The 27,752-nt window shown below is 41.7% G+C and overlaps 1 protein-coding gene across 1 annotated transcript; it reads right to left on the bottom strand.

Moving 5' to 3' along the window:
- ELOVL4 (ELOVL fatty acid elongase 4) lies at positions 1–27,752 on the bottom strand. The gene is made up of 6 exons (XM_081250967.1): positions 27,321–27,752; positions 10,659–10,846; positions 8,979–9,059; positions 5,927–6,098; positions 4,725–4,852; positions 1–2,417 (listed from the first exon to the last, which is right to left on the bottom strand). The coding sequence occupies exons 1-6, from the start codon at positions 27,418–27,420 to the stop codon at positions 2,142–2,144; spliced, it is 945 nt and encodes a 314-aa protein (XP_081107093.1). The 5' UTR covers positions 27,421–27,752; the 3' UTR covers positions 1–2,141.

Here is a 27,752-nt window from a genome sequence, read left to right as displayed (position 1 = left end):
CCTGAAAGTAACACCTCGTTAATCAACTCTACTCCGATGTAAAATAAAAAGTTAAAAAAAAAAGCTTACATTTGAAGTGACAAATGTAAGAATTCAGAAGAAAATGATATGTTTTATGTCTGGATCCAAAAGTTCTTCCAAAGACAACTCAGTTTTAAAGTAAAAATATGCTACCATAAAGAAAGAAGCTTTTTACCAGAAATTATTGATACCCAAGTTCTAGTTTCATTTCTTTTCTTCATTAGAAATGGGCAGCAGGGAAGAATTTAGAAATATTAACAACTGAATCAAATAAATAAATATCTAGCAGCTAATTTACATTATAATAAACTGATTAACCAAAAAAAAATCATTTTTCCCACAGCAGTAGTATATTTATTGTGCTGAAATCAGGTAGCAGGGAAATGAATAGCTCCGGGGAACCAGTACAGAATGTTCACAAAGATTTACAAATCTCTAGTCATTACACACTGAGCAGCAAAAACAAAAGTGTTGAATCCTCTTAGACCAAACTATTATATGCGTTGCAAATTTTCTGTAATTCTCATGTCTGCATGCCTTGGGGGGAAAGAGTGTAATTTTAATGCACAATAAATATTTTCTGGTTTACAAAATATTCTGAAATACTCTGCACAAACAGCATTACATCCTGCACATGCAGTTTTGACATGTTAAAGATACTTATACTTAGAAATATTCATGCCTTTTTTTTTTTTTGGTCACATTTTCTCGAATGATCCCTGTGCAATACCCACTAGCAATTTAACCTATGTAATAAGACAGGGTGCAAGTTCTTTCCTAGTGAATTTCCAGTTGTCTTTTTTATATTACATGAAACACTTCATTTGTAAATAGCAAATTTAATTTTCTGATTCTGGCTACTCTCACTTTTGTGTTCATTTTATGTCTTAGCAATGAACACTTTGTAACAATCAAGCACTGAATTTAATGATCTTTAGCACCAAGGAGTCAAGAATATTGCACCAAAATGGGTTTACACTTCATATCTAGTTACAAATAAGATCTTGCAACTTGGTCACAAGAAAAATATCACTCCAAAATTAAACACGTTAAAAGAGAAGGGTAGTTTCACAGAAAAGCCTGCTGGACACTACTTGTAAAAAAAACACAAAACGGTGTTAGTGAATTTGAAAGTTAATATTAAAATCTACATTAGAGGACTCCTTGATTTTTTAATTAAAATTTATTTAATTTTAAATGTTCTTTCCAACAGAAGAGGTAGGTATATTTCCACATATGAAAAATCGGTAACAGCCACAAATCAAAACAAGGAAAGCCTGATAAAAATCAACATACTCCCTTCTAACAGCACATAAATGTAACTACTTTATGATGTTACTAATAGACACATGAGTTGTTTCATGTTCCAACCAGACAATAATCTTACTGTTTATAATATATATCTGGTAGTAACAGGAGTATTGAAAGGCTGCCTTTTCATCACAAAAACTGTTTCCCACAGTGATTTGTGCTGCAGGTCATGGTGACCTTTGAGTCGCTGGGCAGGATTTTACTGTAATTCTTATTTTCACCAACACCATCATCATCAAGCCTCTAAGAGTCTACAGAGACCATCAGATTTTTAAAATTTAATTCCAACCAAAAGGGTATCTTCAGACTAGAGGTGGAGAGATTTGACCACTCCAGTCAGCAAATGAATTCAAATGTGCACGTTTTAAAGTACCTGCATTTCCAGTTTGGGACCAGAAGATGGAAGGTAACTGATTTTCATCAGTAGGTAAGTAGCAATTTAGCCAAAAAAAAAAAGGCATAAAGACCATGTTTCTGTGATTATCAGTCTGAAGAATGAAGAGACATGAAAACTCTCATACATTGTACACACGAATATGACCAGGGGGAGGGGCCTCCAAAGTCACGTGATGATTGCTTTGGTCTGACAACATCAAGGCTAATAAAAAAATGTTTAAAATAAAAACTTCATAAATAAAACATCTGGGTGTTGTATTTAACACTTGACTCAATCTAAAGGTTACTAATACATAGAGCACGTTTGTCTTTTTCTCCCCATCCCCGAACCCTCATTTACTTCTGGTTTCCCTGAAATCTTATGTGAAGTGGGAGCTTCCTTGCTGTCGACACCAGGTAAGGCCCAGTTCACTTTACTCTCCTTTTGCCTTTCCGTTTTTCCGCCTGTTTCCATTTTCTACCACTAGGTGGTTTTCTGATTTGTTCACACCGTTGGCGGAAATACCATTCGCAGCTGTTTTTCCAGTTTTTGCTTCTTTAGGCTCTTTGTATGTCCGAACATAGAAGTTAAGGAAGAGACAGATGAAGCTGACTGCATAGGCGATGAGAGCCCAGTGCATCCACCTGGGGAACGGGCAATTGGTGTAAAGGGACAGCGCTGTGTGCCCAATGGTCACGTGGAACTGAACCTGAAAAACAAAACAGCGCAGGTACGTTTACTGTGGGCAGCAGACAGCTCGTCACGGCCTCAGCATCTTCTGTGTGGCTAAGCCAGGCCCACGCTGTCGCCCCACGGTCCAAGGCTTAAGAGTTCTCTGATTCCTCCTCACTCAGGCTGCTGCTCAAATGACATGTCCTCAGCTAGTGCTTCCTGGTAAGACTCAAGTACCTCCACCCAGAGGGTACCTCCATCCCTTTAACCGAAGGGTTTTGCTTTGTGTGGGTTTTTTCGTTTCATAGGAATTATGTCTTTTGCATCTGCTGACTTCTGGACTGTCCACCTCTCCACTCGTGTACAACCGAGGGCGAGGCTCTGCGTTGGTCTCCATGATTCCCCAGCCCCTGGCCTGGTGTCTGGGTTCAAGGAATTATTTTTTGGATAATGTTGAATAATTTTACCTAATGAGAGGGCATATCAATGGCCAAGAGAGTAAAGTAACGGTAATATAGGCTCTTCAATTTTTGTTTTCCTCCCATATTTTAGACTGATTTCTTTCCACAAAGTTGTCAGCAAGCCGGTACATATACTTCTAAAAATGAGCTTATCAAAATAGTTCATTACTTGTTTCTTACAGAACAGCAGACAGGTAAATATGCATTTGAAGGAACACAAGCCTTTAAAGACTAAGAGTTTTTGGTAAAATTTTGTAGATATTTGAGAATAAGTGTAAAAAGAGTGAATGGTTCTCAACATAAGAGTTATGAATTCCATGGTACTAACAAGGGTTAGCTTTTTACAAGATTAACACACACGATTAACTTTTGTGGGAACTTCTCGCTTGGAAATACACTACCCTTCACGAAATTAACATCCTGTTTAGAAAGGGCAACTGTGGTTTCTCTTTAAAGGACGGCATTATCAATATTAATTACTATATTAAATATTAGTTTTGAAATTTATCCCATGTAAGCCCCAAATTTCTATCAGACTAAAAAACTTTAAAAGTTTTCCATGGCAAAATCCAGATTTTAAGAACTTTTGATTTCACAATGGTTTTTAGGACGTGCCTCACGGAAGAAGAGTGAGTGTGAGGGGTGGCATCGCTAGAGGACAGTCAGGTGTGAGCTCCAGCAAAGCAGAGATGGAGAGTTCACATGAGTTTTGTCACCTCCTCATTTTCTTGGGACCATCTAATAATTACTAAGAGAAATGAATTACACGAAGTATATAAACGGCTTACACAAAAACTGGAGGAAGCTTCCTATAGCATTTTACTTACAGATGAGTCCTGCACACCCAGCATTTCCCAAAGGTTGTTCTTCCTGTTTGGTTAGCCTATTGTTTAGAAACTTAAAGCAGAGATGAATAATGTTTCCAAATGTGATTCCACTGATAAAACTGTGTACACGCTATGATTAAAGCAAATTATAATGAATTCCAAGGTTTAAGAATAGCTACCAGGTTGGTTTTGGATTTCCAGTTTGGTTACTGGGCTAGTGCTTAGCTTGGAAGGTGGCACTGATGCACCCAGATGCTACAAGAAGTCCTATTGGGGGTCGATGCTGAGAACTGCCTGCTCTGAAGACTAGCACTTGAGAATACCGAGCTCTGCTCTCTAAGGACTGTGTGTCGGGGAATTAAGAGTTCTCTGGTCCTTGGTCCCTTCCTTTTTTAAAATTTAATTTAATTAATTTTTAATTTTTTGGCCGTGCCACGAGGCATGCAGGATCTTAGTTCCCCAACCAGGGATGGAACTCACGTCCCCTGGGGTGGAAGCGTGGAGTCTTAACTGCTGCACCGCCAGGGAAGCCCCCCTTTGTCCCTGCCTTTTCCCCACCCCTTCCTTGGCTCTGTGCCTTTCCCACAACTTTCATATTCTAAACGTATGGGATCTGTTCACAAGGATGGAACAATGGAATAGACAACAGAAAATTTATGTAAGGGTAGGATGAAGAGAGGCGGTAGTTACATTTTAAGTGAAAAAAAAAGTCTAAGAAAGAAGTTCGATTATGTTTCTAATCATAAAGGAGTCTGTGTACTTTGTGGTGTGCTTAGGTCTTTACTCATCCATTTCACAGATATGTTTAAAGGATATTTCTCTTAGACAAGAGCTGAGTCTGGTCTTTTAAGGACATTTAAAAAATGAGTGGCCACGACCACTAGGTCTATGAACAGGTAGTTCAGAACCAAACAGCCTCAACTCCTATAGCTGGAGCACAGAGAAAGTCGACTTGGTAACAGAAAATTGCCGAAAATGACTCAGCACTTTACAATTAATTAGATTCAAACATTCTCAGGGTTTCACCAGAAAAAACTTTAGAAGCACTTAACTCACCAGCTGCAGCATGGTCAGGTATCGTTTCCACCAAAGATACTTCTGAATCCATGGGCCAAAGGCAGTTAACCCGTAGTATGAGTACATAATCACATGGATGAAGGAATTCATCTGGGCTCCGAAAAATGCTTTAGAAAAACAGAGGTAATTATAAGATACAGAAACCTGTAGTAGGTGATAAACCATTTGGACATAAAATAAATGAATCTACATTATTTTCCAACATTTAATCTTAAGTACAGATGAGGAATAAAAGTTGTAAAATAGTTCTAATGGAAAAGCCTTCTCTTCAGATCATGCCAAGTATTTTTAAAGTTTAGACTCAGGCTTCTACCATATAAATAAAAAAGGGTGTCCTTCAAATGCAAAGGACTTTCAAAGTGGCAAGTTTTCAAATGAGGGTACTCCAGTGGCTTAAGTAGGCCCCAGTACAGAACTATTGCCAGCATTACTTTGCATTCTATTACTCTTGGGGAAAAAAAGTCATGGTACATATAATTGTTTAAGCAGATTTGTAAATGTTTCATTATTGCCTTTACATGTGCTGATATACATAGCTACAACAAAATAGTACCAAAATAGTACTTATTTCTTAGTTTTCTAAATAGTTTTAAGTGGAAGGTAGCAAGGTGAACTGTACTATTATATACTACTGACTTGTACCCTGGGTCCCCATCAGAGGAATGGTCTGTTTACAGCTCAATGATGTGACTCATCTCCAATGTACAGGCATCTGAAAGCTGGAGGCAGATCTTGGCCAAACTGTGAATTCAGATTCTCTTCAACACTAAGAAGGCTACACACAATTTCCTTTGAGTAAGAACCAACAGGTGCATGTGGGCCTATCTGGGAGCAGGAGTGGGCTTTGGGCTTGGATAAGAGACAAAGCCTTCAGATTGAGAAGCTGTATCTTGGTATCCTCTGGATTAGAACCACTAGAACTGCTCCCTATCAAAATATAACTTGCTATGTTTGGGATTCATTTATGCTTATCTCTGGGGTAAATCTTTAGTGGTGAAAGTAGTCACAGATAAAAAGCTAAAGCTTTACTTTCTTCAAATTTCTTTAAAGTGAAATTAACACAGAAATAATTAACCATGAAAAAGAAAATTAAATTATAGACCAAGTCAAATTCTCAGTACTTTCCGTCTTCCATATTTACATAATTTACTACCTGGGGATATGTTTCTGAAAATGCTCACCCTGTCCCCCTGCGACCCACTTAATTCCAATCCACCACAATGTAAACATTGTACAGTGATGATATACGTGAAGGAAGGAGACTTGGTTGTTTTTCTTCCTCAGGATAAAAAACACTGTGTCCAAATACTCAATTCCCTTAGAAATAAAGTACCACCACAGAGCAGCAGCTATCTGTAGAAAGAAAGGGAAAAAAAAAAGCATTTTACAAACACCAGAATGACACTATCACATGGTTTTCTACACATTCTAAGTCCTGAACAATCTTCACTGCACAAAACGTAGGAGGCATAGAATCATTTTTGTCTAAGTGGGTGTGAAACCTAGGCATCTATTCACAGGGAAAATAATGGGAAAGAAAGAGCCCAAATCTGTATCTACACAGTGCCAACAATTCAGAGAAAATTTTCAGTCTGTTCCATAGCTGGATGTCACCGGTACCCAACTGCTGAATGCAGAGCTGTAAACACTTTCACATTGCTATGATTTTCAACATGGTAGAGAAACGGAGATATTTACTTTGTAAAGGCATTTCACTTGTTCATGCCTAGCCTATATCATACCTCAGAGATTCTTGCAAGTGTGCTTGGGTATCAACTGGGCTCTGTGAGTGTCTTGTTTCTCTCTCTCTCACTTTAACATATGCAACAAAATACTTAATCACAGTAGTTTTTATTAGGCAGTAAAATCTTTAAAATGATAAATTGCAACAAACAAACACACACAACAAAATTTCTTAGGTCATAAATATAATCCTGCTTACATAAATAAGTCTTTTCTTTTCCTGGGCTCTAATTAAGACACCAGATGGTGCAGCAAGATTACATTACAGGCTGAGATTAAAGATCCAAGGATCCAGTGAGAGGTGACCTCTGTATATATGTTTTAAAATATTTTCCAAGAATCCTACTAAAATAGTAACCTAAATTCATCTTTTTTATGTCAAGTATTTTCTATGACATGTATCCTATGTACAAATACCAAAGGCAGCGGTACATAACTGAAACCTGTTCATACACCTCTGTGTGTCAGGGGTTTGGCAGATTCACTCACAGCCAGGCTTAGGCGTTTCAGAGCTGATAGAGACCTTCCTCATTTTATACCTGCACCTGTTGGATGCCATGGGTTTTTATTTGTCTGGGTTTGGCTTTTTGCTTTTGAAAAACAAAATTACAATTTTAAAGTGTAGGCAAGGAAGAAAGAGAAAAGCCAAAGAAAAAATAGTATTGTATTTACAAACTGAGAATTATTTACTGAATTTGCTTGAGTAATAATATTGTTGAAAATGAGAAAGTTGTTTCAAAATAGGCTTGAAATAGGGGATTTCCCACAGCAACACTATATTTAATATTCACTATTATGTTAGTACTTTAAAGTATAACATTTTGGTGCAGCAAACGTTATCTAGAAGGGAAGAGATAATGTCTTATTTCTCCCCCCATCTGGGCCTCTGAATTAGCCACAACTCATGAATAGTAATAAATAATCCTTCTCTTTAGTTTGTAAACTGAATAGCTACATCAAAGTGAAGAGATCCTTCTTGGCTACCTAACAATGGATACAAAAATGAGTCTTTGGGTAAAACACTTATTCTGCCACATCTCATATTAGAGAGGAGGAGAGAGCCAGGAAATTTTCAAATGCAATCGGCTGCCACTCTGGTTCTTTCTCCTACTTGATTTCAGTTCTCACAATAGCTCCATTTTTAAAGAACTGACCGTTTATGCATGCCAGGATGGTAGGCTCACAATGACCAGAGTGGTATTTTTAAAACTTTATCCCCAAAATGTTAGCATGTTGTTTCGTCCAAGGGGTTTACCTAAGTTCACTCCTCAGAGAAAGCAAGTCCAGCGCTTTTCCCTTTCCTTCCCCTGACCTGAGCAAGACCAGAGTCAGCGCTCCACCCAGGGAGACGGCTCTCTAGCAGGGTTACCATAGCCAACAAATCTATATAAAGGGGCTCCTCTCATTCTCTCTCAGTTGCATCACGGGTCTTAGGTTCTTGTTAACCATTTGTTTACATGACTAGTGTCTGCCTCTCCCACCTTTGCTAGAATGTCAGCTCCACAAAGGCAGGGATCCTATCTGCCTTTCCACCTGGGTCCCCAGGGCCCCTCACACTATCTGCGTACAGCAGATGTTCAATACACATTTGTTCAATGAATAAAACCAACATGACAACCAAAAGGGGTGATTTTTCATTCATCGGCACGTTATATCTCCTAATAGGGAAATGAAGACAGAGACATAAAATAATAACTGCATTAAAGCAATCTGGTGCTGGGTCTTGATGAATACTGCTATTTATATTGTCCAACCCCGATGCTAAAGAGCTACTTTTTTCCAAGGGCAGCTATTACAAATTATATTAATACATATATTACATGTAACATAAAACACACATATACATATAACATATGATATATATGCTATATAAATATGTTTTATGTATATGTAATGTTTAATATGAACCATAGTACGCAAGAGGAGTTCAATAAATAGTTAACAAAATAAGATAATTTACTGTTTCTTCGACTTGAGTAAAATGGTAATTTTACTGATGTAGGTGACTGCAAAGTAAAATATGATAACATTATATTACTAGTCTACTTTTCTGCAAATACGATAAAAACTGAGTTTATACCTATACAAGTAGTGCTATGCTTAATTTACTAAACATTACATAGTTTATAAGACGTTCGTTTTCCTCAGACTTAACAAATGAATTCAACTTTCTTAGAGTTTCTATTCTTGCCCAAAAAAACCAAAAATCTAAAATATCATCTTTATACTAAACAGGAAATTCTTTTTTTATTTTTTTGAGTACTGCGTTTTAGTAATCCAACACACCTTCACTCACATCACCAAATGAGAGAAGATACTGGAGGGATGAAAACAGATTTTCAGTTATGTACTTTTAAAAAAAAGCATAGCTTTATGGACTCGAAACAATCCAGTACACTTTTACACTCTACTGAAGAATGTTTTTCACAGACTAGGGACTATGATATTAAACCGACTTCTACTGATTAACAGTGTTTTTAAGGTACTTACCCTGACTTCGTGAACGTTATCTGAATAATCCACACTCTGGCAAATATAGCTGTATCCTGCATTATATGATCCCATGAATAACTGGAAAAAGGGAGTAATATTTGGAGTAAAGTTTTAGTAGATACAGCATTTATAAGCACTACCTACAATATGCAAACTTCCAAAATATTTTTTAAAGCAATACTGTCTTAAAATTTTTCAATGCATTAAACATTTAATATGTTGGAATTTCTAAAATTTACTGTCAATTTATTTTAAAATTGAAATCTAAATTTAAAATGACATGTGACATTTGGACTGAGACAGAGACTATCTACCTCATAATATTAAGAGAAATTGTGATTCACCATGCAGCAAAAGTTGAATGGATTTCTAGTCTTGAACCAGAGTGGGTTGCATCTAACAAATTGGGTAAAGTATCCAAACAAGTTAAAGTTTTTTATGAAGTTGAGCTTCTGTAGGCTAAGTTGTCAATTAAAGAAAGGTTTTTTAAAAGGAGCATGCTGTTCTTCTTTTTTTTTTTTTTTTGGCGGTAGGCGGGCCTCTCACTGTGTGGCCTCTACCGTTGCGGAGCACAGGCTCTGGATGCCCAGGCTCAGCAGCCATGGCTCACAGGCCCAGCCACTCCGCGGCATGTGGGATCTTCCCGGACCAGGGCACGAACGTGCGTCCCCTGCATCGGCAGGCGGACTCTCCACCACTGTGCCACCAGGGAAGCCTGAGCATGCTGTTCTTCTTCCTAGCATCACCAGTCCAGTACCCTGGGTTCATACAGAACGCTAATGAGGAGTCTCTTGGAAAACAAATTCCTTTCACTCTTACAACTTAAGAAATGGCTGTGCCAACCCAGCCTTTAGGATTTTCTTTCAAAATGCCATGGAGGATTTGCTGCTGCCCAGAAAGGTGGACAGTGGTTAGCAGCAACAGCTGTGTAACAGTTAACTCACTTCAGTTCCAACATAAAATACAATTACACTATGTAATAGGATTTAAACCTGAGATCGGTATTTTACATCTGCATATTTTCATCAGTTACCAAACCTGAAACTGCTGAATAAGAATTATAAACATATAGCTACAACTATTTACTGAGTGCTTAATATGTTCCAAACACTATGTAAAACTTATCTCACTTATCTCTGATACCCTAAAAGTTAGGTATTATGCCCATCTTACAGATGGGGAAAATGAATCTCAAAAAAGTTAAATAACTTCCAGTGTCAGAAAAGCTAGTAAGGGTTATTTTAGAATCCAGTCTGTCTGCTTCAAAATCCCACTTTAAACAACTATCTTACACTTTATATATGTTTCATATTTTTGTTATCCAAAAATGAAAACTGTCTGGGCTTCCCTGGTGGCACAGTGATTGAGAGTCCGCCTGCCGATGCAGGGGACACGGGTTCGTGCCCTGGTCCGGGAGGATCCCACATCCGCGGCTGGGCCCGTGAGCCATGGCTGCTTGGTCTGCGCGTCCAGAGCCTGTGCTCCGCAATGGGAGAGGCCACAACAGTGAGAGGCCCGCGTACCGCGAAAATGAAAACTGTCAATAACATAAAATTTACTCTTAGAGTAGCTAACACTTATCTTAGGGCACAACATTACAATGATAGTTCTACACATTCTCCTTTTTTAACTTGCAATAGACCTGGGGAATTATAAAGTGAACTTTAGTAAACCTACCTCTCTGAAGATAAAAAGGTTAAGCAAAACCATCCCGAAATTATAGATAATGAGCGCTAAACGCATCTGGAAAGGTTCTCGGTCCTTCATCCATTTTGGACCCAGCCACACGAACAGGAGGTAAAGGGTACTTATACAAAGCGTAGGCAATGGGGACTGCATCAGAGGCCAATTTTCCACACGTTTATCTACAGAGAGAACATAAAATTCCTTATACAATAAATGTTCTATAAAATGGACTTATTAGGAAGCATAATGTTTCAACTTAGTTTTCCTAATTTGACCAAACACAGATTCTTAGAGGCCCAACAAAAATACATGACGTAAAAACCAAAGAAACAAGACCAATTCCTGGGAGTACCTTTTGAAAATGAAGTTTCATTACATAAGGCACACGTTATATGTTTTACAGAGAACCTCGAGAACAGAGAGAAGAAACAAAGCTCATTGAAAATTCAGAAGAGGCTTGGGAGGAAAAGTTAATCAAAGGTTTCATAGACAGAAAATAAATACTTTAAGGAGAAACCTGACTTTCATATTAAACATCTGAAATTTATTAGCACAGTTTGGAAGCTGCTCCATCCTATGCCAAAAGCAGGAAAAACTTAGCAAAATGAAGAGGTCTGGAGCATGGAAGCCGTTCCCAGAATATTTCTGGATACTGAAGACAAGAGTTATATGTGTATTAAGTTGAGGATTAAGTTAGAGATCATTACATTTCTATAACATTTAAAAAGCAACCACATATTCAAGACATTTTTCTTTTTCCTTGAGAACATGAGTCTACCTTTTTTCCCATGAATATAACCAACTTAAGTACTTTTCTCTAAAGCTATAAATCATTTACCTTACATATGTGTGTGTGTGTGTGTGTGTGTGTGTGTATATATATATATATATAATGTAACATATTATTTCATTTAAAATGAATCAACTGTTTTAAAATTCAAATATGCAAACCTGCATCAAATTTATAATAGAATTTTGCCGCAAATAAAACATTTCTAAGAGAAGCATGATGATGAAATATGAGGTTGACAAAAATTTACATTACAAAAGGACACTGAAGTTAATTTTTATATTTCTAAAAGCTAAACAGCATTTTAAAGGTTGTGAATCTAATGTCTAGCTTATTCTTGGTAATGCAAAACACTTCTATGTTCTATTTTGAGGAAAATAATATATTTTTTTAAAAGTAAAAAAAAAAATTTATCTTTCAGCCAGTTTGTAAAACCTAGCCTAAATGAATTTAACTTAATTGCTCATTACAATGTCCCCCTATTTAAACTGTCACTTTTACTAAAACTATATATGCAAAATAGCTCTGGGTAAGTTAACTGTCTTTCAAAATACTTTACCTAAAAATAAATTAGTCTGTTTCTATATGCTGTCAACAGAAAATAAGATACAAGACATGAAACACAAATACAAAAATATTTAATCACATAGCTTCCGAAGTTGGGGCGTGACACAATAACCATGGTTTCTATAAAATAAGAGTTGTTAGAAGGGTGGGATAGTGACTTGAAAAAAAACACATACGAAAACAACAACAACAACAAAAAACCCAGAAAAACTGATTTTACTTTATCGTTTACAGAGGAGGCCTACTCTCTATCTATCCATGGAAATTATGGTTCTGTCATTCAAATCAAAACATATTCTAAATTAAAAATAAACTAAAGTACTTAAAAGACAGGAGAGACAGTAATCCTCTTACAAGGAGGGAGTGACTTAAAAGATGGGGGGCTGAGTTTTGTTGAAGGCACTGTGCCACTATGGTCTTAACAGTGATTGTTCCCTTTTCTTTACTGTCGTCATATTATTCTTCTGTGACCATATCTTTATATGCCAAAAGCCAACCTAAAACATGGGGTATTCATCGACTTAGATCATTATTTTTCTATATTATAGAAAAAAAAAAACTAATACAAACCCCCTAAATCCTAAAGCTTGGCTGTACTTCAGGTCACTAGGAAAGGAGCTGCCAGGGTCTCCACCCCCATCCACAAACTAGAGAGAGGGCAGATGCTGCTTTTCCCATGGATACAAAGAGCAAAAGGACTCTGTTATGAGAGAATCTATGTAACAAAGACAGGAAGATAAATTCACCTGTAAGGAGACTCTAATTTCTGACACCACAGATTATGTCTTACTCTTTTTTTTTTTGCGGTACGCAGGCCTCTCACTGTTGTGGCCTCTTCCGTTGCGGAGCACAGGCTCCGGACGCGCAGGCTCAGCGGCCATGGCTCACGGGCCCAGCCGCTCCGCGGCATGTGGGATCTTCCCGGACCGGGGCACGAACCCGTGTCCCCTGCATCGGCAGGCGGACTCTCAACCACTACGCCACCAGGGAAGCCCTGTCTTACTCTTATACACACAGAATTCCTCTTGACTTCAAAGGCAGTTCTGAGCAGCAAGCAGGAAAAAACTAGAGAAATGGGGCCAAACTTTCCCCTAAATCAAGAATAAATAAATAAGCTCCTTCTTTCAGATGCACAGTATGAGTAACTCACTCAACAGAGGTATTTAAAGAGACACGAGTAAGAAGCTGAAGGTCTGATAAGATGAAGCACTGACAGAGGCCCAGAGAAGGGTAAAGAGGTGGGGGGAAGCAGATAAGGAGCAGCAGACGTATCCGAGAAGGCACAGGAGGCTCCATCAGTAAACAGTCGGGCTGAGTTTCAGTGCCGGCTCTGCGGCTGTGGGTAGGACCTTAAGGGCATAATCGGCCCTCATCTCCTGATGGAGAGATGAAGGGGAACTAGATTAGTGCTTCTCCAACTTTAATGAGGAGAAGAATTACCTGGCGGCACAGTTACAATGCAGGTTCTGACTCAGCAGCTCAGGGTACAGCCCATTTTTAGGAAGATTCTGCATTTTCTAGGAAGTGCCAACTGACTACTCCAAGAGCGTCATGGACCGTCCTTGAGTATCAGAAAACTAGGGGATCCCTTGGGATTTTTTTAAAAAAAACTTTTGAAAATGGTTACTTTTTAAAATAACAATTAGGAGGAAGAATGGAATTGAAGGTAAGGAAAACTGGATCAAGAAAATGGGCAGTTTCCGCTGGCCAGGGCACCCACTTCTCACGGCCAGAGTCCCCGCACGTGTGTTCCCTTACAGGGCATCACACGGTCCTGTAAACTTCCTTAAACTTCCATCTCCCTCAAGGCAGGGGCTGGGCATCTCGCTCTTGTATTACCAGGCCTGCTGAGGCGCCTGAACATTCATTTGATGAATAAATGAGGAGATCATTTCTTTTCATATTAGTCCTTTAGTGTCTATCCCTTCAGTGAACCCCAACAGTACAGTCTGATAGTCGAGGTTTCTTCAGAGCCCAGCAGCCCTTTCCCACAGCTCTTCCGAAACCTCCTCCATGTCAGCTCACAGCTTTAACCTGAAGTCAGTCAACACCACCTCCTCCCAGTCCTGAGAGCACGTGTGCTCCACGGGGCTCAACGTCTTTACTACGTTGCTTTCTCCAGGGAAAAAACACAACACCCAACAATGCAAGCCATGCCTTCACTTGACAACCACTTAACAGAGCCCTATGTCCAGCCTATAAAAGGAGACATTTCACACCATATCCATCTCACATCAGCCCTCCAGTTCACAAGGGTCAGAGGGCTCTCAAAAATTCCACCCCCAATGATTATCACAGAAGTTGTAGTCATTGTCAGCAACGTGAATCACAGTACAATAGCAACTTCCACTCTGTGCTAACATTTGCATGAAATTTCTCCATGTCTTTGCAGTTATCTGTGTCTTTCTGAATTTGTGTGCATTACTATTTCTATCTGACAAGATAGCCTACACTTCTTTTACATGTTCCCTTTTCCACGAAAAAGAAGGACTGAGTAGGTCACAGTAGTATCAAACGATGGTATGAAAATTCACCATTTTACTAAACAGTCCCCCAGGTCTTGGACCAAAAACAAGTGATGGCAGATTAGGACAGTAAAGAGAAACCACGAGTACCGAAGCTTTACCTATTTTATATTAATAATGAACTTTTATATAAAATAATGAATTATCCAGCTTTTCATTAACACAAATGTGTAAATGACATTTTTTATATGTTGCCTTTCTTCTAAGAAAGATGTGTGCACTTGCTTGCTTTTTTCTTTTGGCTTTTTTCCAGTTTTATTGAGAAACAGTTGACATAGATCACTGTTTAAGCTTAAGGCGTATAGCATGATGGTTTGATTTACATAGACTGTGACATCATGACCACAAGGTTCAGCTAACATCCATCTTCTCATATAGAGAAAATAAAAAGAAAAGAAAGAAGAAAAAAAGGAAAACATTTTTCCTCCTTGTGATGAGAACTCTTGGATTTACTCTAACAACTTTCCTATATACCACGTGGTGGTGTGAGCTATAGTCCTCACGTCGTACACCGAGCCCCTAGTGCTTATCTCATAACCAGAAGTCTATACCTTTTGACCACCTTCCTCCAACGCCCCGTCCCATCACCTTCCACCTCTGGTAACCATAAGTCTGACCTCTCCTCCTGAGTTTAGTGTTTAATTTTTTTAATAACCTTTTGAAAGTAAATTAAATCCTCTATTCATTTGAGTTACACTGAATCCAAATGTAGATTACGCATATTAGAGTAAAAGAAGATATATTTCTGGTACACTGTCAATACCCTAATCCTACACAGTTATGGGTGGGATTCCATACCATGAATTTATTAGGAAAAAAAAAAAAAGAAAACTTCTGTTGAAACCCTATCCCTCCCCCCACCACTGAAGTCAAATTCTGTCATCAAGGAATACCGAGATTCAAATGGGTTTCACATAACACTCTTGGGAATTCTCTCTTTGAAAAGCTCTTCTTTTTGGTGGGGGTGTGGGGGAATCACTATGGTAGAAATATAAATTGGACTCCAGTCGATCTGTTTGCCAAACTGTCTTCTTTCTATATTTTATATTATTAATATGTTTATCAACAGGTCTATGCCTTTGTATCTTGATGATTTTGCTCTTATTTTTGAGCCTATTTATTAACAATTTTAAGCCTTTCATGTTTCATGGAAGCCTTGATCTAAATTAGATGTGTAGAATTTTAGATTTAGAAATGATCCCTTTATCTCAAAAATGAGATGCAGAGAGGCCAAGAGACCTGCTGGAGAAGGTGGAGCAAAAGCCTCCTGCGGCCCAACAGCTCCTCCAGGACCACTCAGTCACCATGCCCACTCATTCTAAGGGAGAAATGCTCCCATCAATTTCTTCCTAAGTTATAGGTTTAAAGAAAATTTTCAAGTAGAATTGTGCCTATCAATCATGTTCCTTCAGGAGAAAGAAAACATGAGGGACCTACAAAAGTCCCCTTAGCAGAAAGAAGGACAAGAGATAAACAAACCAAGGCTCACGCTTTCACGGGTGGTGCATCTGGCAGACCTGGTCGAGGATCGTGATGCTTTGGAAGACATGACACTAAATGCTGGGGAAGGACCAAGGATGTCTAGCCTGAAAAAAAGGAGGCCTCATCACATACTAAAGAGATATCAGATTTATGCTCTATTGCCAGAGAACCAGTGAGAAGAGCTTTAGGGAAATAAATTACACCTAAATTCAGAAAATTTCTAACCATGAGGTCTCTTTTTCTGTAAGTAGAAAAGTTGTCTCCCTTGGTAATGAGGTCCCTCTCTGAGTTCTAAAGTTAAGCAAACCTAAAGCTAAATATTATAGCAAATCAAGTTTAGGAGCAAGAAACTTTATTTCAATAATAAGAATTACTAATAAGACACATTACCTTAACCTTCCAGACCCTTAAGAGTTAACTTCTTTCTCAGTAAATAGTTTCCTTTTAGAACATTGTGACTGTCTCATAAAGCTCATGCCGAGTGGGACTGATTTATTTACAAACATTAGCCTGGTCAGCAATCACACAATTTTATCCATGTTAAAAGGTCACGGAATGGTTACACAACTGTATGCGTTTGTCAGAACTCACAAACTGATCCTCGGAAAGAGTTCATTTTATCATGTATAAATTATACCTTTATTTTTAAAATGGGAGGAAAAATGGTCCATCTGAAGTGGGGCTTCCCTTGAACACCCTCCACCAATAGTCTTTTATTCTTTACCTGATTTATATCTTAAAATCATCTAGCATGGTATATAGAACAGCTTTTCAAGTCAGACGCTCCATCCCTTTTGAGCTAAGTGATTTGCAACAGGTTATTTGGCCCCTGACCGCTCAGAATTTGCCAGCTATTAGAGGAGACAGACATGAAAAATCAATTGCTTTGCAGGACGATGACAGCAATGTCAGAGGCCAGTCTGAGGACAGTGGCAGGACAGGAGAGAGGCGACGAGGGCCACTTCCAGAGCTGACATCTGAACTGTTCCTTGAAGAAAAGACGAGGGACTTGCCAAGCAGACAGGGAGGGTGGAAGGCTTTCTTGCAGAGAGAACCATACGTATAAAGAGCCCCAAATCAAGCGATGAAGCACTTATTTTGTAAACTAAGCAGGCCTGCGGTAGAGCATGTATACAAGGAACGACGGCAGGAAATGACCAGAGACTTACAGGTCAGATCAGACCCGGGAGAGTCTCACAAACTATGCTGAAGACGCTGGAGCTTATCCTATAGATCCTGGGGAGATGCTTCATTGGTTAGAAACAGGAGACCACGTCCGGCTTTTAGCAGATCATGACGGAGGCGGTGGGAGATGGACTGAAGGGGAAAGGCAGGGAAACCAGCTGGATCCGTGGTTCTCAGGTATCTGTCTGTTGCTAGGCTGCCCACAGAAGGATCATCTGCTTGTTAAAAATATAGATTCCTGGGCTTCCCTGGTGGCGCAGTGGTTGAGAGTTCGCCTGCCGGTGCAGGGGACGCGGGTTCGTGCCCCGGTCTGGGAGGATCCCGCGTGCCGCGGAGCGGCTGGGCCCGTGAGCCATGGCCGCTGGGCCTGTGCATCCGGAGTCTGTGCTCCGCAATGGAAGAGGCCGCAACAGTGAGAGGCCCATGTACAGCAAAAAAAAAAAAAAAAAAAAAAAAAAAAATATATATATATATATATATATAGATTCCTAGGCTCCACCCCAGTATCTACTGAATCAACATCTGTGTGTGTGTGTTGGGGGGGGGCGGACAGCACCACAACCTCAGAGTTCCCCTGGTGATGCTGATGGGCAGCCAGCCTTGGAGACCACTATAATGCAAGAAATGAGGAAAACCTGGATTCGGGGGCTGCACTGGTGATGGAAAAGATAGGCAGATATGAAAGTCACAGGGGCACAATCTACAGACGTGGTGGCTGACATGCACATGAGAGGTGAGAGTGAAAGAAAAGTTCAGGATTACCCCCAGATTTCTGACTTCCCTGGTGGCACACATGGTAAAGTCATGGATCCAGGACAGAGCATAAAGGAAGAAGAGCAGATCTGGAAGGAGATGATAAGGTGCATTTTTTTAAAATTAATTAATTTATTTATTTTGGGCTGCACTGGGTCTTCGTTGCTGCGCGCGGGCTTTTCTCTAGTTGCGGCGAGCGGGGGCTACTCTTCATTGCGGTGCACGGACTTCTCATTTCTCATTGCAGTGGCTTCTCTTGTTGCGGAGCATGGGCTCTAGGCGTGCGGGCTTCATTAGTTGTGGCATGTGGGCTCAGTACTTGTGGCTCGCGGGCTCTAGAGCGCAGGCTCAGTAGTTGCGGCGCATGGGTTTAGTTGCTCCGCGGCATGTGGGATCTTCCCAGACCAGGGCTCGAACCCGTGTCCCCTGCATCGGCAGGTGGATTCTTAACCACTGCGCCACCAGGGAAGTCCGATCAGGTACATTTTTAAACAGTTTGTGTTTGAAGCACTCATGGGACACCTAAGTGGAGGCATCCAGTAGGTTCTGGAGCTGCAGATGACTGCCGGGGCTGCAGACGCACAGGGGAGTCACGGGCAGTGAGAACCCCAGCAGAAGTTCAGGTCACAAGGGAAGAAGCGCATAGAATGAGAGAATAAAAGGAACAAAGATTGAACCCTGGGGGACACTTAAGGGAAGAGTGGGATCCGTGGCTGCGAAGCAACCAGAGAGGAAGAAAAAGAGAAAATGATGTTGTGAGGGCCAAGAGAGTAAGGTGGTTTGAAAGCCATGGGGTGGGTGACAGATGCTATGGATGGAGAGTCAACTGTTCTCCCCTCTTTTTTTTTTTTTTTTCTTTTTGCGGTACGCGGGCCTCTCACTGTTGTGGCCTCTCCCGTTGTGGAGCACAGGCTCCGGACGCGCAAGCTCAGCGGCCATGGCTCACGGGCCCAGCCGCTCCGCGGCACGTGGGATCTTCCCGGACCGGGGCACGAACCCGTGTCCCCTGCATCGGCAGGCAGACTCTCAACCACTGCGCCACCAGGGAAGCCCTCCCCTCTTCCTTTTAATGAGGAAATAATAACCATCTCACAGGGCTGATGGGCGATGGTTAAACGGGAGAGTTTCCAGCACACGTGGACACCGCAGAGTCCTTCCTTCCGCTGCATCCCGCTCCCTCTGCACCCACGCCTCCACGCAGGTGTGTCCTACGTCAGGGATCATCTGAGCCCCTCCTGCTAAGAGTCAAGCCCTTCGATGTCTTCCAGGCCTTTTCTTCCTGACCTAGAGGAGTTCCCTAGGTTCCGGATATGGGCATTCAAGTCAGACTAGCAGCCTGACAACCCCAGCTTCCTCATTCAGCAGCTGAATAAGCCTCAGGAAGTTACCTAGTCTCTCTGGCCTTACGTGATGACAAGGTTGTCGGGAGGAATCAGACGCTGCGTGTATAGTGTCTGACACAGAATAAGAGCTCAGTACGTGTCAGCATTGCCATGATTACTGACAATAATCAAACCACTAAATCCTCCTCTGCCCCAAGAGAAGAGTTAAACCAAACTAAAGAAAAATTACCATCAGTAATTTTTATGTGCTATAGAAAAAAAAATATAAAGATTAAGTTTAGACTATCTAAGCCATTGTTTTAGGAGCTATTATAAGGATTCAATAAAATGGCCTTAAGAGAACATGTAGTCTCAAACCTTCTAATTGTACAGGTAGAAATATGAGCCCCAAAGAATCAGGAATAATTTGCCCAAGACCATGTAAAAATGTAATAATTTGCCCTTGACCATGCCCAAGACCATGAAACCACCTGTAGAATAATAAACTTATTCTCTAATGTTACTGTTATTATTTTTGACAAAACAGTTAACTCTGGGTTGTTCAAGGAACATGTAGATCATTAAACGGGTACAGAATTATAGCAACAAGCACAGTGCTATGTCAAAACAGGTGTTTAAATATCTGTATCCCTTTGTTTTTCTATTCCTTTAACTATTTCCTATGGAGCAGATAAGAGAAAGTGAAAAGGACTAAATATGAATCTGTTATTTTCACTACTTGGGCAGCACTAGTAACAGTCTTGTTGGAAAAGATTGGCATTGTTGCACAGAATTAGGTTTTTCAATTACTTATCAATATATGTTTGTTTGAAATTGCTTTACCTATTTGAAGAATTTTTTAAAGTTCCATCTGTATCCAGAATTTAAGAGCCGGATGAGACCTCAGAGATTACCTAATTCAACTCAATTAAGAGATGAAAAAAGTTGAGTTGGAAAAGCAAAGGGGCAGCTCCAAACTCTCACGGCTAATTAGTGGCAGATCTGGGACTGAAGCCTCGGTCATCTGAACACCAGTCCAGGACCCCTTCCATTCCCTACACCACGCTGCCCTCCTCACTCCCACACACATCACAAGGCTTCTGCACAGACCACGAAGAGAGAGGAAGAATTACATCTGATTTTATATCTCCTGAAAGTATTTCGTGCTAAGTGATTTAATGGTTTGATTCCTTCATTAAATTTAGTCAACATCAGTTGAATTGATGACTACCTTTAAAAAGGGTAAAGATCATTTTTAAGACTCTCTGTAATTTAGTGTAGTCCAAAACCTTACTAGTATTTAGCAACCAGAATATATCACTATTTGAAATTATACTGGATTAAGAGGGTTGTATCAAATCAACAAATGAATGGGCACTTCCTAGTGTTGGGGAGAAAAATACAAATTGAAAAGATAAATAATAATGAAGGTTAAAACAGTACAAGACAACAGAGTCCCAGAAGGAACAGCACAAGGATGTACATGAGCAATTGTTTAGGATGATGGGACCAGATGCAGCAATGAGCTGCTCTGGGTACCACGACCGAGAAAGGCTCTGTGTGGGAGGGAGACTGAGCCGGGAGGGTCTTGGTGAAGGGCACGTGTGGCAGGAGCCAGGGGAAAGGGCAGTAAAGGCAAGGGCGGTGTGATAAGGGACGTCAAGGCAGACGTGCACACGTTTTACTCACGGGTGAGTTATACAAGTTGGCTAGAGCTGCACATCTGTGGGCAGGGAACTGCTGACTGACCAAGTTAGAAAGGAGAGCTGGAAACTGGTTTTAAAAGGCCATGTATTTCTTCCTCCCTTCTCTTTTCTAAAAGTCAAAACCCATATGATTTTTTTTTCTTTTTTTTTTGCGGTACGCGGGCCTCTCACTGCTGTGGCCTCTCCCGCTGCGGAGCACAGGCTCCGGACGCACAGGCTCAGCGGCCATGGCTCACGGGCCCAGCCGCTCCGCGGCATGTGGGATCTTCCCGGACCGGGGCACGAACCCGTGTCCCCTGCATCGGCAGGCGGACTCTCAACCACTGCGCCACCAGGGAAGCCCGATTTTTTAAATATATATTCTAACACATTCTCATTCTAAGGGAAAATAAAACAACAGCACCTTAATTGAAAAACGTCCTGATAATGAAAAAGAAAAAAGAGCCATGTAGCATGAGAAAAGACAGATGATTCTGTTACCCAACTCTTCTGTATGTGCTAATATATGTCTAATTCAAAATAATAAGTGACTCAATAAATGTAAAATAATACTTATGTTAATAATATTAAATCATTCACTAATGACATTATCATAGGACCAAAAAAAAATAAAACATCAAATTTTAAAAGGATGACCAACTTCTTTGTGGCGCTTAAGATCACAAAAGCACTGTCTGATATAACTATCTACATAATTCTTAAAACCTTGTTTCCCTAAGCCAAAGAATCTAACTGTATAAAACTGTGTCCTGACACCAGTTTTAGAATTTGCTCTGTTTTCCCCTCCTGGAATTCCATCTGTGATTGGATGCTATGCTACATGCTGCTGGGGAATGGACAAGAGCATCAGACATTAGAATCCAGGAGTCTGCCACCAAAAACCGCTGGTGAGGGAAAAAGTAACAAGAATCAAACAAACAAACAAACAACCCTAAAATGGACCTCCTAGAGGCTTCAGGGAGGTTATGAAAGAAAGATAAGACCAGGACCTCATTGAAAATGCCGCCGAGGGGAGATCCCACATTAGAAGATGGAGACGTTCCACATATTTGGCTTTAATTAACTGCCTAGAACTCAGAATGTCTTTTCTCAAAGAAACATTGAAAATGGTAAGTGAGTTTCCAGGCTAGGCCAAACAAAAAAACTGTTTTAGATAATAACGTAGATAAAAAACTCTACATTAACTGTGACAAATAACAAACGCAACGTAACTATAATAGACGATATTAAAGACCCAAGCTCCTCTGGGGCCCAGCAATCTGTGGGACAGACCCTACCTATCTGAGCTGAGTTAAACATCCCCTCCCACGGGCCCCCAGTTTCAGCACGCCAGGCTGACTCACTGGCCCTCAAACTCATTCCCAGTTTCCATGGGTTTTTAGTTTTGACACCCCATTCCTTAGTCGACCTTTCAAATACTCTTCCCAACAGTATCCACATCAACTTCACATGGTGAAACAGCTAAAATACTCTAAAGGCAGAGTCTGTACATTCCTCTCATGACTCAAGACTGCGGTGCAAGTAGAAGTGGAGATGAGGAGGGTAGAGAAGCGATCTCCTGACCTTCCCTCGGCCCCAGCTAGGCCTGACTCTGACTCCGATCACACTGCCTTCAGGCCATGATGCCAAGGAAGGTGGAATGGCCGTACGCTGCACGGGGCAGTGACCGAGTGCCCTCATTCTCTCCCCGGAGCCCAGAACTGTGCCTGCACGTGGCAGGTGATGAGGTAAGAAGGAAAGATTATACAAGCCTAGCTTCTGAATTTCATCATCATCCCACAGGAGGCCTCCCTCCTCCTGAACCACTCATCCCCTTCTCCCTTCTGCCCGTCCAAAGTGAGGGCAAGGCCAGCTAGACGGGCCTTTCACGCTCTAACTTCAACTCCCAAGTAGACACTCATTTTTCACCCAAGTATAGGGTGCCATATTTGTGAACAGAGAGCAGCGTCAAAGTCCCCCACCAAACACACATGCATGTACAAACATACTCCAAGAACAGTGGCTGTTTAAAAACATGTGGTTGGGGCTTCCCTGGTGGCGCAGTGGTTGAGAGTCCACCTGCCGATGCAGGGGACGCGGGTTCGTGCCCCGGTCCGGGAAGATCCCACATGCCGCAGAGCGGCTGGGCCCGTGAGCCATGGCCGCTGAGCCTGCGCATCCGGAGCCAGTGCTCCACAACGGGAGAGGCCACAACAGTGAGAGGCCCGCGTACCGCAAAAAAAAAAAAAAAAAAAAAAAAAGAAAAACATGTGGTCAATGTACATAGTGCTATATTTAAAATAGATAACCAACAAAGACCTACTGTATAGCACAGGGAACTCTGCTCAGTGTTATGTAACAACGTAAATGGGAAAATAATTGGAAAAAGAATAAATACATGTATATGTATAACTGAATCACTTTGCTGTACAGCTGAAACTATCACAACGTTGGTAATCAACTATACTCCAACATAAAATAAAAAGTTTAAAATAATAAAAAAAACATGATCAAAAAGAAATATGGTAGCTCAAGAGACATCTGGCCTTATTATGGGCATGCTGGCTACTAACTTTCTAGGATGTTTCTATTTTAATGTCAGTTACACAAAATGGTACTAATAAGTATTTATTAAAATAATAAATGCAACAGAAAATATAAGGTACAATTCAGGTACAAATGGGTATTTATAAGTTGGGGATATTAAGACTCATTGGTTTTCAAATTTTACATACAATTCTTCTTGATTAGATGAGGACCCCAGTCCTAATCATTTTAATGTGCGCATAAAGTGAAAAAAACACAATGGCATCAGAGTACCTACTCTCATGCCACCAACGGGTATAAAAATGTCCTATACCAGTCCATACTTTCCTATATATGATAAACCAAGACTCACTTGCTTGTTCAAAATATCTAAAAATATAATATAGAGAAGGGAAAATTTATTTTTGCTGTTTTTCTAAAAGTACAGCTCTTTCAAAGTTTTGACTCCAATGTATAAAGTGTTAATGATGTAGTAAAAGTAATACTTTCTGTGTTTATACACTATGGGACATATTCTGTATTTGCTAGATATGTGTCTCTGAAAAGCCCAATTTTTTTTTTTTTTTTTTTGCGGTACGCGGGCCTCTCACTGTTGTGGCCTCTCCCGTTGCGGAGCACAGGCTCCGGACGCGCAGGCTCAGCGGCCATGGCTCACGGGCCTAGCTGCTCCGTGGCATGTGGGATCTTCCCGGACCGGGGCACGAACCCGTGTCCCCTGCATCGGCAGGCGGACTCTCAACCACTGCACCACCAGGGAAGCCCAAGCCCAATTTTTATACATTGCTTTGGACGTGTTTTATTAAATACCACCATTTTGGGGACTTCCCTGGTGCTGCAGTGGTTAAGAATCTGCCTGCCAATGCAGGGGACATGGGTTCGAGCCCTGGTCCGGGAAGATCCCACAAGCCGCGGAGCAACTAAGCCTGTGTGCCACAACTACTAAGCCTGCACTCTAGAGCCCGTGAGCCACAACTACTGAGCCCATATGCCGCAACTACTGAAGCCCGTGCGCCTAGAGCCCATGACCCGCAACAAGAGAAGCCACCAGCCCCCATTCACCGCAACTAGAGAAAGCCTGTGTGCAGCAATGAAGACCCAATGCAGCCAATAAATAAATAAATAAATAAATAAATAAATAAATAAATAAATAAATATTTTTAAAATACCACCATTTGATATAACAGTGCAAAATGGTATTTTTGCAGAAACTGCCCTAGGGCAAAAATCTCTGGGCTCATCAAATGTACTCTACAAATGTGTAACTATTCCTGTTCTGAAAGTCCAAAGTAGATAAGAGTTAGGCAGAAAACTTTACACTTAACTTTACACTTAGGCAGAAACCTCAGTGGAGAGAAGTATTTAATGAACTGATAAAACAGAAACAAAGAAGCACACAACTACAGTGTGAGGATGAAAGCACTCAAGGGCACAGAGCCTTGCTCATTTCTTTCTCTCCCTGAATGATCTGCATTCTTTCACCATACTCATCGCTATTTCTCAACACCATCTTTCTCTCTGCCCACTTTTATCTTCCCCTCTGACTCATCAACTTCTTCTTCAGCCTCATCTCATAAGCTACTTTTCTACTTTGAAACTCCTTCACCCAGATTTTCATGAAACTATAGCAAGGAGATCCTCTTGGAATCAGAGTAGTGCGAATGAATCAAAGACCGGAGAGCACAGAAGAAGGGGGGTGTGTGTGGTGAGAGGGTGAAAGGAAACGGGGCAGACCTATTCTGCCTGAGTCTGAAATAGCCCTCTTACACAGCAGCAAGGTAGAACCCACTAAGCCTCTAAGTTGGCTAAGAAATACCATCTACCTACACTAGGTAGCTCATTACAGAAAGCAAGGAAGCAGTCTCAGGTTTCGTAAGTGGATAGCCAGAGCATGGGTGAATACCTTCCCTCTGATCTTCTAGTGAGAGGTCACTTCGTTCTAGTGGCTACTCTCACTACTCCGGCTTGGCCCTCAATATTATAGTATTTGCCCTTCACAGGCTCCTGGACAGCTTTCACATGAGGCAAGTGCACAAAGCTTCCCGTTTCATTTGTGACTTTTTTTATACAAGCATCATTAGGAAGGAATTAACCATCACAGAAAGGCATATTCTACCTTTGCTGTCAATTGCTCTGCGACGCCAGAGGTGGGAACGCTCTGAGGTAGGAGGGGAAGACAGACAGGAATGAGAACTCCTGGGTGTGGCTGGTTATATGGAGATTTGAGGACCTTGACGAGGCCTGAACTCTGAAGTAGGCAAAGTGCAATTATCTGACAAAGAGCTTGCCTGAGGTTCAGCTCTGTACAATTGTGTCGTGGGAAACCCTGATGCAACGTTTAAATAACCAAAATCACAGAGACGAAGGGAAGGATACATCTTTCCCAGTTTTTGTAGGTACAGCAGCATAACCTCAGCGTACACTACATAGAAGAGAGACTTAAAAAGGAACGACTCCATTAAAAAGTGCTTTTTAACCATTTGCAAGTGCAACAGCTAAATAAGTAGCTTATTTCTCAGTGTCAAACTTGAGATCTTCTGAAAAAGAATACACTTTGCTAAAGAAGTTAAAGCCATATCAATGCCCAAGAATCATTTTGTCTCACACATAAGTAATTCCAGCACACGTTTTTTTCCACGACATATATCCCATGTATTGTACTGTGTTCATGCTGTAACCACTGTCCCATTGATTCTAACAACGAACACCAAACTATAGGAATATATTTCCATTCCTTGGGAAGGGAGGCACAGTCTTAACATGTAATGTTAACCTCTGCCGCCGCTGGGCTGCAGGGCAATACTGCAAAAAGACTGGAAACGGCAAAACATAAGATCATTTCTAAAATCCCGTTAGCTTAATTGTTTATTTCAAAAACTTGTAAATGCTTTAAACCCAAAAGTAACTGAAGTAAGTGAAGAAAATAAATGGTAAAATATAAAAATAACATATTAGCACAACTCTTCCCCTTAGAAAAGCTGCCTAGCTCAGCCAACTAACGATCCCTGTCAAACTGCAACACCGAAAGGGAAAAGTTTGCCAATTTAAGACAATTGTATACGTGTGGGCTTCTGGGACCACCTCTAGGTGCTGCTGTAGAGACCCCCTTTCCTAAAGATTCTCTCCTTCTTTCCCGGTGTTTTAACCTTCCCCCTCCCCCTGACCGCACTGCACTGCGCAAAGCCACCACAGACAATCACTTCAAGCCTATCTGTTGTTGAAAAAGCCTTGGAAACTAACCTCCTCCAAGGTTCAAGGAGCCGAACAATGGCTTTTGACTTTTTATTCCAAATTATATTCTAGATGGACGAGCTAGACAAGAAAATATTAGCAGGTGTGTCAAAGCAACCAGGAGGCCAAAAGAAGCAAAAGGACAGCGACCACTGGGCCCTCCGCCCTCCGGAGCCATCTCACCGACGGAATATTGCTAAATGTTAAAAATGATCCCTGTGCAAAAGAGAACTGTCAGAGCTCGGAAGATGTGGGGCCACAGGGTGGGGCGGGCCTGCGCCGAGCTCTCAGCAGCACAGACTCCATCTGAAATGCCAGCTCCTGCATCCGAGAACCTGACGAGAGATGGTGGAAGCTCAGAGGAAAACCGGGCAAGCGTCGAGGGGAGGGGGAAGACTTAACGTTCGGATCAGATTAACCAGTGCCCTAGCGCGGTCTCCGCGCCCGGCACCTCCTCGGATCCGCAGCACCCCAACAGCCGCAGGGGGCGGGGGCGCTGCCGGGCCGGGCGTTCGAGGCCGGGGGCTGGTGTCTCCCGCGGAGCCAGGCGCGCGGATGGAGAGCTTTACCTGTGATGGACAAGGTCCAGCGGTAGAACTCCACGGTGTCGTTGAGCGCCGTGGACACCACGTTCAGGACGCTGCCCGGCTCCGAGTCCAGGAGCCCCATCGCGGCGGTGAGCGGGCGCCGGCGTTGGGAGGAGGAAGCGGAGACCCCGCGTGAGGATCGACCTCCGAGGCGACGGCGGACCGAGCGAGCGGCAGCCGGCGACCCCTCTAACGGCGGCGGCCCAGCTGCGTCTTCTCCCCTACGTCGGGGCGCCGCGGCGGCGGCGGCGGGGATACGGCGGCGGCGGCGGCGACAAGCCGGACGGAGGAGAAGGTACCGTCAAAGCTCCCGGGGGGAGGAGGAGGAGGAGGTGAAGGTCCTGCCGTGAGCGCCCAGCGCTACACCCATCTGCCGCCGCGCGCCGCCGCCGCTCCAATCTCCTCGGCCGGCAT

This window comes from Mesoplodon bidens (genome assembly GCF_964165515.1).
Source record: "Mesoplodon bidens genome assembly, chromosome: 12".
Lineage (NCBI taxonomy): Eukaryota > Metazoa > Chordata > Mammalia > Artiodactyla > Ziphiidae > Mesoplodon > Mesoplodon bidens.
Note: the sequence above shows the minus strand (reverse complement) of the source record. Positions and strands in the feature narration are given on the sequence as shown.